This window comes from Triturus cristatus, chromosome 2_2 (genome assembly GCF_964204655.1).
Source record: "Triturus cristatus chromosome 2_2, aTriCri1.1, whole genome shotgun sequence".
In the NCBI taxonomy this organism is placed as follows: domain Eukaryota; kingdom Metazoa; phylum Chordata; class Amphibia; order Caudata; family Salamandridae; genus Triturus; species Triturus cristatus.
Window position 1 is genome coordinate 558,106,282 of NC_140582.1, and position 16,292 is coordinate 558,122,573.

Genomic DNA, 16,292 nt, shown 5'->3' on the forward strand with positions numbered 1-16,292 from the left:
TGGGCACTAGTCTTAATTTCTGCAATAATCCACTGCCTTCCTGCCTGCTGATTTGTTGAGCAGCTCAATATCACTGTTTTTTATTTTTACAAGGCATTGCTGAAAAGTGTATGCTTGGAGCGAGTACCCCATATGTCTAAAAACTGATCAACCTTTATATGTGATGTGTTTCTTGCAAACATATTTATTTTGCACTGTTAGAGGTGATTCCTCTCTGGCTTAGGTTTATGGGGATTGTTAAATCCTCTAAAACCGACACTTAAAACTTTTATTTTAGTACCCAAAATTTGCTTCATTCGAAAAAACTAGCTACAGATCTGTATAAGGATTGTTTCTTAACTTCTAAGCCGACATTCCGGGCAGTCAACCTTTTTGTTCATATGCCAATTTTACTATTACACACTTGTCCACCCTCACCCTCACCCTATCTGAAGAGAAGAACCCCCCTCCCCTTCTGTGGGTAGGCAAATCGACCCCCGCCTCACACCCATCACCCCCCCTTCCTCAGGGGCAATCCACCACTTCATTACTGTTGATGCTTGATAGCAACCGGGTACCTCATTGATGAACCCCTGTTAGCCATGACAAATGTCATTGGGTGCTAAATTATCATAATCTAAACTGTGAGAGCTTAATTAATATCTCTTGACCCTTGTCCCTTAAGAAAAAACATAATTCATAACCAAACAATATAATATTTCACGCTTCAACTGACCTAAGTGATTGAAACAGTCTCACTCGACATCTTCCATAATATTATGACCTATACTAGCAGTAGCACTTAGGCTCAGACTTCATTGCAGTGTCTGTGTGTTTATGTGTGGAAGCAGAGGTGTAGGTGTGCGTAGGTGACCCACTGTGAACCCCCTACATGAGTCCAACTGGAGACTAACTACCTTGAATCTCGTTTCTTTTTACAAAAGTAAGTTTTGTCTTGCCTGATCACTTTATGTTTCGAAGGCTCCTGGATTGGGGGGAGAAGCACATGCATAGTTTCCATCTACGCACAAATATTAAGAGACAGAAGTTGGATCACACAAAGAAGGATATATTGTCAACTTTAATCTGTGCAGTTGGCTTGGCCCTTGAAAAAATATTCTGCTAAAGTAAGACATTGACAATATATATTAGCAGGGAGCGAGAGTAGGGGGAGTTCTGCAGTCCAGTGGGTTTATGTGAGAATGGGAATCTGTCCATGCATAGTGTTAGAATTGGGATTGCTGGTTGGCTAAGGCTTGCGCCAAAGCGAGGCAGAAACCACCACTCTAGTCAGGGCAAGGGAGTTACACGCTGAAGATAACCCCTTCTCACCCCCTTGGTAGCTTGGCACGAGCAGTCAGGCTTGTCCCAGAGGCAATATGTAAAGTATTTGCGCAACACAAACACACAGCAGCAACACACTAGACACACCACAAAAGAACTGCACACAAGGTTATATCAAAAATAGCCTTTGTATTGTCATAAACACATTAGAAACATAATCATACAATATACACTGTGCCAACTGGCACTAGGCAATATTCACAGGGGATTATATACAGGACCAGGCCAATCGGGCCACGGTCCGAACCACCAGATCAGGTGAGTAAATCTAAAACACAACCAGTAACTACTGGTACCATAATGACCTAAGCATTATAACATTAGCATTAGACACCATCCTAAAATATCATAGCATGACATTAGGTATAAGCGGTAGGCATAAAACACATTACACAATAATCTCTGTGCATAGATCAATTATACATAAACCATCAACCTAAACACCTTATGCATAACCCACATTATGCAACAAAACAGCAGTGCACTATAGTAACACTGACAAGGGCCTTGCACCCTTCTGGTACACATAGGTACCACACCTGACCCCAGGCCAACAGGCCTTACACTGGGGCTCCAATGCCCTATGTCCAGACAGTCAGGTCACAGACATGGCACACACTTTAGGTGCCACATCACAGCGTCAGTAACAATGCGCGCACAGGCCCTGCAATGGCAGAGGCCTGGGATAGGTTTGAAAGGCTACATTGGTGGGTGGCGCAATCAGCGCTGTAAGCCCACCAGAAGCATTTAATTCACCAGCCCTGGGTATGAGATACCACTTTACAAGGAACTGACAGGTAAATTAAATAGGCCAAACAGGTGTAGACCAATCGTACCATATTTATCACAGAGAGCACACGCACTTTACACTGGACAGCAGTGCTAAAGTGCCCAGAGTCCTAAAACCACCAACACCATGTCAGCAAAAGGCTATGAGAAAGGCAAAAAGTTTAGGGATGACCTGTAAAAAAGGGCCAAGTCCAACACATAGTATATGTGAGTTCCAGTCCCAGTCACACAACTCAGGAAAGCCTTTTCTTGAAGAGCTCAACAATAAATGTGCGTGGGTCTTTCCCCTTGTAGCCCTCCGGGACTCTGAGTGCCCCTAAGATTGTTCCTTCATTGGCAAGTCTCCAAATCATTAACCTTACTCCTCATTACATGCCCACCCTGTGTATGCTTGTACACTGCTTCTTGTTTGCGGATCACAGCATCCTGATTTCCAGAGGTTCTGGTCTCAAGTTCCTTTAGTCGATCTGCGATCCCACTTACATCTTCAGCAATCTTCTGCATAGTTGTTGCGTCTTCAATTAAGTGGACTTGTGTTTCATCCCTTTGCCTTTAGATAAGCTTGCAAATCTTTGGCAGGGGGTTCTTGGGACTGAGCCTAGGCTCCAGAGAACTTCACTTCACTCCCTGCTTCTTCCCTGCTGGGGGTAGTGGGGGTAGTAATAACTTGCTTTTTGAGAGTTACATTTGCTGTTGTAGCCGTGACAGCAGTGATGCCAACTGGGTGGAAGTAATTGATTCACTGCCTGCCACCAGTATATGTTCACTAGGAGTCTCGCATCATACCCAGTGGGTCGGTAAGCTGGGCAAGGAAGGGAGGAAGGTGTGAGCAGCCACTGGAAGCGAGACAGAAATGGAGACAGAGACTGAGGAGGAAGCACCTGCCTGCATTTGCCCAGCATATGATGCAGAGATCTGTATTGATGGCAACTGTGGCAGTGACAGAGTGGCAGTGACAGTACTGGCAAAAGCACTGGCAAGAGCATGGAAGGATGCTCCAGGTGACTTGCTTCAGGAGCAAGATATAACGGTCAATGTGTAGGATAAGTGCTGCACCCCTTGGGCTCCGGTGAGTTCGCAACAGTCATAGTGACTGAGAGCCAAAGAGCTGAGGCATGTGCAGCAAGTTTAGGGGTACCAGTAACTCTGAGGGTGGAGAAAACATCACATGTGGGACCCTGAGGGTCAAATAAGAAAAAAGTAATTACTAGAGAAAAGCAGTAATTTTAGGTACAGTGCCCATGAAATTCATTTGTCTCTAAACTTTCACATAGAGATATTGTCTGGTTTCATCTGCCAAAAACTTGATGTGAAAGAGATCCACAGTGCTTTTACAGATCTCATAATTCCCATGGAGCCACTAACTGCTGTTACCAGCCCCATCAAAATTAAGAGCTAACTTGTAATGAGGGCCTTAAAATTGTATACTTTGCATTTATACTAGTGGTATTTCAGTAATTAACCTTTTGTAGGATCTTTTTTACAGGAGTCTAATTATAAATTATAACGCAGTGTGTGAATCTTTTCAAGAGTCCTAGGCCAAAAAGGAGTAGCTGGGCTTACAATCTAAAAATCAGAACATTTTACCTCTGCTGTCCTATAGCTTTTCCGTGATACTGAGCCAAAAACGGAACACCGAGTTCACCTCTTTAGCATTTGACCCTCAGTCAGCACCTACCCTCAAGGCAGGTTGAAGGAAGCTCTTCTTATGTAGAATTTCTAGGTTCCTGGTTCTGAGTTAGGTAAAGGGGAGTTGGCAGTCAGTAACCTCAACCATGGAACACACAAGAGTTTCTCCTCTCCACTACTAAGAGATTGCAGATCTGTCTGCTGAGAAATCTTGGCATGAGTTTCTGCTCCATACTTGTACTTAGTTTGAAGAGGGAAATTGTGCATTCCGCAGGTCCAGCTCTGAGAGCGGTTTCAGGCAGCTCCTTACATTTAATATTTCTCCCAGACTGATCAAGCCATAGTCTTTGTCCTCTAGTATCAGCAGGAAGGTAGGTAGAGCTAAATACTAAACAAAAGCACAAAAGAGGGAGAGGCTTCCCACTTAGCTTGTTGTGGCCAACACATCTGGAGAAGGACGGAGGAGGATTAGATTTTTCCCTACGCTGGGTTTCTCTTACTTTCCACACCCTAGACTCTGATTCACTAGAAAGGACTATAGAAATTATTTGGAGGAGCCCCGCAATTCACATTGATGCCAGACAGGCTTGCCCTAGACGAACCTCCATCTTAGCAAACACATGCTCTCCGGACTCATGTACGGGATGTTTTCCGCCCCATGTTACTACTGACAAATTTAGGTATAACGTTATGTCAAAGAATAAACCCTCAGGACGTGGTACTCCATCATCCCCATGTAATCCGCACCAAGGGCCCCTATTCTGTAAAGGGGTACCATGTGAGAACTCCATTGATACCCTTGACCCACTGAGAGCAAACTGGCTGGGCACCGGCATTGCCAATCAAGGCTTCGGGAATGGCCACTGGCACACAGCCTAAAGATGGTGGTATCCACAACAAGATGCTGAGTGCCTTCCGGGCGGCCGACTGCTGAGAAGATAGCCAGGGGGCCATGCAGTCCCCCTCCCGCTGTGTGCCCTGAAGGTGGTGATAAAGTGCGACCAGAGCCTCTTGTTGCAGCTGCACCTGAACAAGAGAGGCCTGGAGCATTGCCCACAGGAGAGATCGTGCCCAAGGAGCCAAGTAGAAGAGACCTTGGAGGTCTGCGACACATGCGTTGCATCAGCAGAGAGGTGCTTGGTGACATGCATGCCGCCCTGGAGGGAGCGGGTGTCCATATTGAACTGGGAGCAGTGATGAGCAAGGCCCAGTGTCTGACACTTCTTAGGTGCTTGGGGCTGTTGTGGGGTGCATCGACCTTGATTTCGTGGACTGTTGGAGGCTTTACGATACGGCAATCCTGTGGGGATCTAGCACGTTGGCTACACCCTGGGATGTCCTTTGCCCTGTTGGACTGAGGCGCACTAAGATGTTCCTATAACCCTTCCTCCCCTCCTCCGTGGCTCTGCAGGGAAGTGATATCCCCAGATCTTGTTAGGTGGCCTGGAGGGGGACTCTCCATCACTGGAACCAGGGGCAGCAGCTCCAGATGTAGGAGGATCAAAGGGGGTGGTCGGCCACATCCTAGCCCCCATAGTGATACACACGAAGTCCCTGTCAGGGACTTTTCTACCACATTAGACTCCATCCTGGCAGCCATTAAAGACATCACGGAGCCTCTGTAACATAAAATTGACACTGTGGTGACAGACCTGGGCATACAAAGGTAGTTTTACCCTGACTTTGAGGAGGGTTACCTCATACAGATGTCAATGGGCACCTTATCACCTATGCATTGTGTGGGGGCTTAGGGTTAAAATGATACTGAGCTACTCACTCTGCGGAGAAGATTATGTCACATTTAGTTGACTTTTGGTCTGGACGAAATGCCAACAGATCGCTCCATGACTATATAAGGCATGAAACAGGCTTACCGTGATTGTAGAACTTAGCACATTAGCAGGTCTACAGGTGATTGACACTCCATTGCAAACAGATAGAGACTATTATTTCCCGATTAATCTGTTACTTTTCTTTTAATCTCAACATTGACCAGTGAGATCTCATTAAGTACATTGACACATATGGTCCATAGTTGATTTTAGCCTCATACTTTTGCCAATCTTCTCACCTTCTGGACACATCACTCTCTGTCCAGGTGTGCTCATCAGGCATTTTGAAAAGATCTCCAGTTAAAGGTGCCCTCTTGCGAGGCCCGCCGGTCATTGCAGTGCCAGACCGGCGTGGAGCACAGCCCGATGATGAAGCATTTCACCTTCGGGTGAGTGAGGGCATTTGTTTCTAAGAGCACATGCTTCCAAGAGTACCTGTTGATAGTTTGAGATAGTTTCTCTCTAACTTAGCTTCCGGAACAGTATACTTAGGTTAATTTTCATACTTCGAGATGACTATTATTCCCAGCCACTGACAATCACTTGGGCCATATGCCATTCCATTGTTATTTTGCAGACCATACCACCTCAGATTGGACCCAGCTACAGGCAAATCAGCCTTGACCCTGCTCCAATAGGAACAGTCAAGCCCAAACTACCAAGCCAGGTCCTCCCTGAAGTAGAACACAAGCAACCCAGGATTGGTTTCACCCTAGTTAGGGGCTCATCAGCTGGTTACAGCTTGGTTCCAGTGACACGGGGTGGACAGGACCCAAGTCTGAGCCTACCTGTCCCACTTACGGTGACACACTAAAGTATACAAAAAATTGATGTATGGAATGCTTGAATTAATCCCAGCCACTAGATGCATCGCTATTTTGCACACCATGCCACCTTAGTTATGACCAAGCTACAGGCAAATTAGCCTTCAGCCTGCTTTAATAGGAACAGTCCAGAACGAACTGCCAAGCCATGTCCCCCTGAACTGGAACACAAGCAACCCTGGACCCGGAGGCAGCAGAGGGGGTGGGAACGGATATTTCGTCTGAGGATATTGTGGCTTAGATTAACGCCATGGCAAGGGATAAGGCGCCGGGTTAGGATGGGCTACGAGTGGTTTTTATGCTGCTTACATTGCTCAACTGGTCCTTCGCATGGTGGAAGTCTACCGATTGGCGCATGAGACCCGGGTGGTACACCCTACTATGGAGGAGCATTAATAGTACCTCTGCATAAACAGGGCCGTCCCTTGCATGAATTGGAGTCGTATCGGCCTATCACTGCTTAACGTTCACTACAAGGTCCTGAGCTGGGTGTTGGCTACGGGACTGCTACCGCATATGCTGGAGCATATACATGCTGATCGGACATGCTTCAGCCATGAGAGGAGCACAGCGTTGAAAAACAGGATGTTGGTGGCATTGCTACTAGCTGCCTCCTCAATTGATGCACACACTACTAGGTCGATTGATCGTTTCTTGATACTGACGAAGCAACAAATGATGCTTAATTGGAAAAGTGGAAAGCAGACGAGTTGAAACGGGTGGACTATCTGGATGCGAGCATGCTCACGGAGGAAAAGAGGGGGGAGTGATCTTTGGAGGTAGCCCGAACCTGGGATACTTTATTGGAGGAGTTGCAGTCTAAGGGGGCCGGGTCGGCGGCTGCTCCACCCTACCGCCTGCCTGGGAGGCTTAAGGGCATTAGCGGTTTACCCTGCTGTGTGCCCCTCCCACCACCCTTTTTCTTCCCCTTCATTGGTAGTGGGCCCTATCTTCCTGGGTCTCCTGCAGGGCTGATGCAACTCCCCAGGTTGGATCAGCCCGTTGCCACTGCCTCTTACCTGCCTCATCCTCCCTTCCTTTGCCTGATCCTAGCTGAATACTGTGTGGTAAGGCTGGATGCTTTTTTTGGACCAAGCTGTGGGGTGGGAGTATTGGGGTAGATGTTTGGTTTGGATTGATAGGTCACGTGATTGATGTGTGTGCTGCTCTTACTGTCTAGTCTCACACTGCTATTGACTCCTCTCCGGGCATTGGAATGTTCTATTCGCATTTGTATTGTTATAATGTAGTTTTCAACAAAATTGTCAATAAAATATTCTTTTTTTAAAGAATGAATCCTCAACACATTATAATACTGTCAACACAAAACTATTTACCTCATATGGCCCATGGAGTAACTGATAGATTTTTCACATCTATGAATATATATTGATAGTACTATCTTGTTGAAGGACAGAGATTGAGAAGAACGTTCAACAACAGAAAGATGTAGCCCTTACCCTCTGCTGTTCAGCTGCATTTTTGTTTTCTGCATCATGTCCACAGGAGTTGGAAGAGTCATATTCTACCTTCTGTCTACTTTTATGGGGCGTTCGTGTTTCACAGTCACTGCTTTCAAGAGGGGGGGCTTCAATCAATTGCTGCTTTGATTGCTCATACACAGTAGCCATCATTAGCTCCAAAACAGAAGGGGAACGCCTGTCCTCATCTTTTGCTTGTGAACTGCACTGCTGCTCCAATTCAGAAGGTTCTAGATTCATGGAATAAAAACAATGAACACATTTTTTAATGCATACTTTTAGAGCCTTTGGTAAAGTGCAAAAAAAAGCCAAATTGATCTTTTTTGAGGAACAAAATGGTCCACAGAAAAGTAACACAAAGGGCTCAGCAATTAAAATGAAAGTGTGTAGGTTATTTTTAAGGAGCATGGTTTTAATATTTTATTTCACTTACTTTTGGGGGAAATTCCCGATGATGTAAGTGGGTGTGGTACCAATCAATCATCCTAAAGTATCTTTGTTCATCTAGAAATCATAGCTGACAAAGATACCATCGACCTTCTTGACACTCCGACAGCCTTGGACTTACTAGGCTAGTGAAGGCCCTAACTTATTCTGGCAGCAACACTTTAGACAGGAGTTTCTCAGACAAACCATATATGATCAAGTTATAAATATTCTGCCACTCCTCTGGTCAGACCACAGTGCAGTGATGTTTCAACTACACTTGTAACCTTTCAAGAGCTTCCTCCCAGTCAGTTAATTCAAACTTGCCGCCACTGGCATAAAAGCACCCTGGAACTTCTCACCACACATCTTGCCAATTTCAGGCCTGATCTTACTCCGAACTTAGAGGCAGCCAAAAAATCCTACCATCAGTGGCTTGATTCCAGCATTAATGTATTGGCCCCTCTTAAAACTCATAATACCAACTGGCTATCTCCTCTGAGCCTTGGTTCGATAAAAACTTTAGAATTCACAAACAAACTTGTAGAAGGCCATAAAGAAAATGGTGCACTAAGTATGATCCTGGTGATAAAGTCGTCTTTAAGAAGACCATTAGGACATACAAGGAGATGCAGCACAAAGCAAAATCCAGCTACCTTGTAAAAAAAAAAAATGAATCAGCCTTCAATGCTCCTAAGGATCTCTTTACCACAGTGGTCAATCTGAGTAAGCTACCAGAACCAAAAACAACATTGGACAACAATGTCTTTCTACGATAAGCTAGCAACTTTTTTTCAAAATAAAGTCGGAGCAATCTACAAAACCTTCCCAACCAACAACCCCTTTGGCATTGTATCAAAAGATAGGGACGTTGTCCTGGATACAGAAAAGAACAATATGACCCTTACTGATACTACCAAGACAATCAACCATTTCAGGCTCGCTAGTCGGCAACACTTAACTTCTATCTTCTATCTTTTACCCCTCTCTCTATATAGAAATAGCTCAAGTTTTATTGAACCCCCCAAATCCTTTACTTAGCACCCATTATTATTCCCAGACACATTATGCTAATTTTCAATAGGATGTTCTCCATAGGCCATTATCCAAAACAATGGAAGATGGCCTCTATTCTGCCTCTCTTGAAAACCCAAATATGGACAACAGTAATCATAACAACAATAGACCCATTTTCCCGCAAAGATGGTGGAGAAAGCCATCAACACTGAGCTGACACTCTTTATTCAGAAGAACATGCTCTTAGATTCCACCCAATTTGGCTTTAGAAGTCATCACAGCAGCGTTTGATACGGTGAACCATTGTCTTCTCATTGACCGTCTGTGCTCCTTAGGAATTGAGGGTCTGGCTCTCAAGCTCCTTCAGTCTTTTCTTTCTGATAGAGATCAGTTCATAGAACTGAACAGTCATAAATCTTCCTCTTTCGCTCTCTGCAGTGCGGTTCCTTAGGACTCTGCCCTGAGTCGTACCCTTTTTAACTTGTACGTCAGCCCCCTGGCTAAACTGATCAAATCCTTTGGCTACGCAGTGGTGTCGTACTGGGACCCAAATTATAGTGTCCGTTGCAGGGAACCCCGACATGGCTGCCTTCCACTTTCATGACTGCATGCAGCAAATCAGAAGTGTAACTGTTTAAAACTAAACACGGACAAAACCGAGGTCTAGTAATTTAGGAATAACACTTCTTTTTAGCCCAATATATGATGGCCCTCAGGAACTAGGGATGCTTCCCACATCGGTCACCAGAGTCAAAGATTTAAGAGTTTACATTGATAACAAATTGTCAACTGAAGGGCAGGTGAACTGCATCTCCTCCTCTTGCTTTTTTATGTTCAAAATTTACAGAAAAACTTTTCCTTTCATCCCCTTGGACCTACAATAATTGGTCATCACGGCTATCATCTTTTCCAAAATAGACTCCTGAAGTGCACTATTTGTTAACCTTTATAAACAATCTTTACATAATCTTTAGATTATTCAAATTGTGGCTGCCCGGCTTCTTCTGGGAACTTCTAAGTATCAATTGGTTTCCTATGTCTTCCCGGCACTCCACTGGCTTTCGGTAAAAAAACTGATTGAGTTAAAATTCTTAGGAATTGCTTTTAAGTCACTGCACAGTGGCAGTCCTGATTTAATGAAGCACTACTTTCAATGGTACATGCCAAAAAGGTCCAGGATGTTTAATAAATAAGCTTAAGAGCTCAGTGATTCCTATGTGCTACCCGTTCAGGTCTATGATTCTCCTTCCTCTTACTCCTCTTCAAATCTTAGCACATATACACCTTTGGGTAGAAGAGCACTGTACAAATATCAATTTAATTTAATTTCCTACATTGAAGATCAGTACTTCTGCTCCCCATTTGTGAGTTGTGCTGTGTGCAACTGGCGCACTAACTCAAAGAATTTGAAAGCTACATATATGCATTTTTGACACACACTGTCTTAAAATAAATGCACAGTTCTGCATTGCAGGAATTCACCAACTCAAGGAAAAGACCCTGGGGTCATTACAAAAGAAGGTCAAGCAGGGCCTAACTGACCATTCCGGCACTGGATATTTCCTTGGTGGGCTGCTGGTTAGAGGCTCCTTTCAAGGCTGGATGGGCCAGGTTGATCTATCTCTGAAAGACCAAAAAATTAGGAATTACCACAGGAATCGGTAATTCCTGGGTAATCGCTCAATTTGGACTTTCCAGTCAAGATTTTGGCTGCCTTTAGCTGTTGAAATCTGGGAGTGAAGGTTAAGAGGTTTGTGGTGTTTCTACAAATTTCATAACTCTGAAGGGGCAGGTAACTCGCCCCATTGGAATTAAGAGGCTACTCTCAATGAGGCCCTTAGTGGATAAGATCATATCCAAATTTGCACAGATTCTATTGCAACTTCCCTACCTTTTATAAAAGGAAATGTTCCTTCTGGAGCGACTGTCGATACTGAGACTCCAAGGTGATCCTCAGCAAATGAACGTCTAGGTTTTGGTGTAGGCGATGGAGGGCTGCTTTGAATCTTCCCCTTATTATTAAAAGAAAAAGAAAAAAAGACACAACATATTACTATCTTTAATTGTTCTGTTTTTCAGTATGTTGATAGAAAAAGGGAAATCTTCTAAAGCCAGCAAACTGCATTCCAATGGTTTTATCATGGAAAAAATTAACAAGGTATTGTCAAATAAAAACAATCTAAGGAAAATAACTTCATATTTATGAAATGATACACCAACTTAAAGTAAGTGCAGAAAAAATCAAATTTCGATGAAGTTATACATTTGAAATTATAAACTCAACAGATCACCATGATCATATTCTTAGACACTGGGAAAGAAATCTCAATGGTGCCAGTGAGGGCAAAATATGAGGCGTGCTCAAAAAGATGAGCACTCCATCCCCAGATTCCACAATTTTGGTGGAATGAAAAGATGAGTTGCATACAACCAGTGTAAGAAATTAGGTTACTGGATGAGGAGGGTGGAAGCCTCACTCAAGCACCAACCACAATCCTTGTCAGGGTGAACCACAAAAGTCATTAAATCAACCTGTGCTTAACCCTCTGGTAGCTAGGCACAAAGCAGTCAGGAGTAACGCAGAGGCAATGTGTAAATTAGTTATGCAGCATACAAACAGCAAAAAAGTGAATCCACAACACAAGAAAATCTCAGAACCAATTTAGAAAATAGAGCAATAAATAAATAAATTGAACCAGAATGAGAAAAAATTCAATCAGTAGAACTGGAGATTTGCAATTGCAAAGTTTTCGATAAGTATAACCCCTAAAAGCACAAAAGCACCATTCATGGTCATCTGGTCATGCTAGACCGGGGAAAAGCCACAAGTTCAGTCTGACAGCGATGGAGCATGGGTCAAATACAAGGATCAGCTTAGTCAAGCTGAAACAGTTAACTTTTCAAAATCGCCGTGAGGAATTTTGTTCAGAGTAAAAGAGGGTGCGAGGAGCAAGGAATGTGTCGCAGATGGTCGTCGCTGCAGTATTATGAGCAGACTTGGCAGTGCAGATGGTCATCGCTGTAGCACGAAGGTCCTGTCGGAAGCAGCACTGCTGGTCACCTTGGGCTATTGTTGCTGTAGCGTGAAGTGCAGATCTTGTGTTGTTGGTCGTTGCCGGCGGTAGCTGCAGCTACCAGAGCTTCATGTTGGCAGTCGTTACGAGTGGCAGAGTCTTGACACAAGCGTGCCAGTTTGCGGATGCAAAGAGCCCAAAACCTCCTGATAACACCTTTTCTTGTTGAGGAGTGCAGTCTGATGCAAGCCAAGGGTCGAGGACATGGGGAGGCACTTTTGGTGGATCAGGGACTCACTCTTGCAGATGCCAGCAGGGCTCATGCTGGTCCAGCTGCAGGTCTAGGGAGGTCCAGTTGCAGCAGGTCAGCTGGGACGTTGCAGGGAGGCCTCTGTAGTTTGTTGTGCCCCTCTAGCTCAGAAAAGAATGTCAGCCAACTGACCCTGGGAGTCACCCAGGTTAGCCTGGGATGAATGGAGCAGGGCCAGTCTTCTTTCTTAGAGAGCAGGGCATTCCTCTGGTAGCAGCAGGGCTGTCCTCTGGTGAACAAGGCTGTCCTTCCTCTATAGTGTCCACAGGTCCAGTTGTGTAATGAAGACTGACTCTGGAGATCCGATATTTATATCTGGTGCCAACCTTTGGAGTTGAGGGATTTCCAATAGTACCCACACATTTGGTTATGGAAGGTTCTTCCCTTCTCATGTCAAGGTTCCAGAAAGTCTGGGGAGACAAAAGACTAGCAGCAGGTTGCTTTGTGTGTTCAGGAGGCAAAGCCCTTTTAAATGTAAGTGGAGCAAGGAAGAACTCGGCCCCCAACCATCACGGCAGGATGGCCCATGCTCCCACAGCTAGTCCCCTTTTGTTTCGCTGTCTGAGAGGAATAGACAAAGCCCAACAGCAGAGCCATTCACAGACATCCAGGATACTGTCAGAAGACACAAATGGTTAGGACAGGGAAGTGCCAACTTTTTAAAAGTATACCATCTACAACAAGGGTTGGGCTCTTTCTGTCAGCAAGGCTGAGCCAGTAAAAATTCAAAACACCAAAACAATGCCAATACTGACTATCCTTTTACACACACTTAGTTTCTTTCATGACCCCTGTATTCAATAGAGTGGTCACCATTTTTTCCCCAATCATTAATCATAAAACGTTTTGTAATTCATCATACTGGGTCTTTGTTACAGAGACCTGGACCAAAAAATGCTCTGGCCCTGGCCTGGTGGATGCTATCCTTCCAGGATACCTGATTAAGCGACACAATAGAGTTGGTAGAGTAGGGGGTGGGCTAGCAGTGATATACAAAAGTGAGTATACCTGCAACCTTTCTCCAGTCTTCGACTCCGATCTCTGTGAGGCACTATTTTCTCTTTAAAAATTTGCCCTAATGAATCCTTTACCGGCATTCTAGTTTATAGGCCACCGGGATCCAGGTCTTCCTTCATTTTCACGATTGCACACATACTAAACTTTATCTGGGTAAAAATAACTTTTCAGTGTTAGGAGATTTTAATTTACATCTGGAGAGTGACATCTCCAAGGACACCCTGGCCTTTAAAGAAGTAATGGCCAGTTGTAGACTGTTCTAAATAGTCACGGCTGCAACTCAAAGCCAGCCACACCTTGGATGTCATCTTTACCATCGATGACTGGCTTAAAGCAGCTAGCCCTTTTCCCCATACGAGGAACGACCATTTTGCTGTCCCTTTATTCCTTTCCTGCTTTCCTGACCATAGTTCTCCTGCTGACAGTAAAAACTTACTTCTTAAACGGAACTGGAAAGGGCTCAATGCCAAAGCCCTTTCCCATGCCTTGAATAGTTGCAAATGGACAGCTCATGAGGACGTCGAGCTATCGGTCACAGAACTGTTCTCGGCTCACGGCATCCAGTAATATCATAGCCCCACTTAGGGTAATCCACTCAAGAAGAAAGATGCCCACAGCACCATGGTTCTCTGAAAGACTTACGCCGCTTAGACAGGCTTGCATCACGAGGAATAATTAAGGCGAAAATCTTACCTTCATCCTGAAAAGATGGTCTACAAGGCTATATTGGCCACATATAAAGCGGTCATCAAGGAGGAAAAATTGCCGCTCTGCACCAATGAACTTGCCTCAGCTAAATCCTTGAAAGATCATTTTAAGGTAATAAGCTGTCTAACTGTTCCTTAAGCTCCACTGCATACAGAGAACTCATTCTGTGACCGCATGGCCAAATTCTTCTATTCCAAAGTTGTGGATAAATAAAGATCTGGTGTTTCATAACTTTAATTTCTCCAATATCTCAAATGCAGAGCCTTGTTACCCTAATATTTTGCAATTAGGAGCCAAGAGCATTGTTCCCCGCCTTACGGAAACTTAACGAAAGCAACAAGAAAAAGTAAGCATATTAGATTACGCATGCTTGCGTAGGCCACATTTGTTACAGACTTGATTGAATTCTGCTTATAACAACTTGCGTGTAATTTCCACAAATGCTCTGTTGGAGTTGAGGGCTCGTGTTTTATGCATTGCTGCAACATAAAAGAACACAAGAACGGAGACAAAGAGGTCGGGCCAGGTGAAAAATATTACCGATTGTCTGTTTTCTGATCAAGCGTCTGGTACTACGCCAAATGTTCATTTGTGCGCCTAGAGCTGAATTCACGTTCTGCCTTCTTTATTGTTTTTTGATTTTAGATTAAAAGAGGTCCTGAGCGAGTTGGACAGGGCGGTCCGGCAGAGTCTGTGTTTGAAGGAGCTGCTTCTGTTTATTTGTGTGAGTAATTACGGAAGTATCATTAGGTGGGGTGAGATTGGGCTAGTAAACTACAGCTGAATGGTAATGAGGCCCATGTTTGTTGTGTTTTAGGTACATTCATCAGATTAGCGAGGACAGTTTTTCTTTCTAGTCCTTGTATATGAATTTCAAGTAAATATGAAGTAATTTGATTGCCAGCCGAAAGTATAGATATTAATGTTTCTAGAACCCTTAAAGAAGTTCAGATGTAATGACATATATTTTGAGTTTATTTTTTATAGTTCTGAGGAGAACCCAAAAATAAAGTTACAGGTTTGAAACGCGTTGCAACCAACAAGCATTACAAAGTGGCACGGGAAATCAGGGTGGAAGGGATTGACTAATGAAGTCTTAACACTCCTGGTTTCAGTAGCACAGCATTGTTAGGTTGCATTGTCCATTGAAAAAGGAGTGTATAAATGAATTGTAGTTTTGCTTGAAAGTAACAACATCTCTTGCTTGGGTAATCAAAACTCAGAACTGATCTATTTGTTTGTTTTCAATGTTTATAAACTGGTGTTATGATTAATGAGTGAAAAAATAAATGGTGACAACTGCTATTGAATATAGTGGTCATGAAATAAACTAAGTGTGTGTAAAAGGATAGTCTGTATTAGCATTGTTTTGTATTTTCTAAAAGTGGAATATTCAGAACTATGACTTAAAATCCGACTTTGTAATTTAAAATTCCCTTTAAAAGTAATTTGAGTCTACGCATAAAATTCCTACCTGCTCCCAATCCAAAGTTGACACTTATCAAATGTAATAAGGTAACCCAATGTTCTCCAATAGGAGAGATAGGCCTTACCGTACTACCAGGGCATGTAAAACTTAAGGAATATAGATCCTGCTTTTTAATACAATGCACTTTGCCTTCTGGGACTTTAGAGCTTACCTTAGGGGTGATTATAACTATTAAAAAGGAAGGTTGCGGCCTGGAAAAGGTTTATTCTGCAAGGTCAAAATGGCAGTTTTAAAACTGCACTACTGGGTGCACTGACAAGTCTGAGGCGTGTTTTAAGGTGCTACTTCAAGTGGGTGGCAAAATAAATGCTGCAGTCCCACTAGTAGCATTTAATTTACAGGCCATGGGTACAAGTACTAACACTTTACTAGAAACTTGAAAGTAACGTAAATGGGCCTGTCAGGTGGAGGCCAATTTTACAATGTTTTAGGG

At 43.8% G+C, this 16,292-nt stretch overlaps 1 protein-coding gene across 4 annotated transcripts in view; it reads right to left on the reverse strand.

Annotated features, from left to right (window-relative positions):
- The window catches only part of MAP9 (microtubule associated protein 9), a 276,353-nt gene that overhangs the window by 154,402 nt on the left and 105,659 nt on the right, over positions 1-16,292 (reverse strand). For all 4 annotated transcript variants that reach the window (XM_085641709.1, XM_085641710.1, XM_085641708.1 and 1 more), the window contains 2 exons: positions 11,213-11,333; positions 7,858-8,108 (listed from right to left, as the gene is read on the reverse strand). In XM_085641709.1, coding sequence (XP_085497835.1) covers positions 7,858-8,108; positions 11,213-11,333 — 372 coding nt within the window. The remainder of the gene's footprint in view (positions 1-7,857; positions 8,109-11,212; positions 11,334-16,292) is intronic.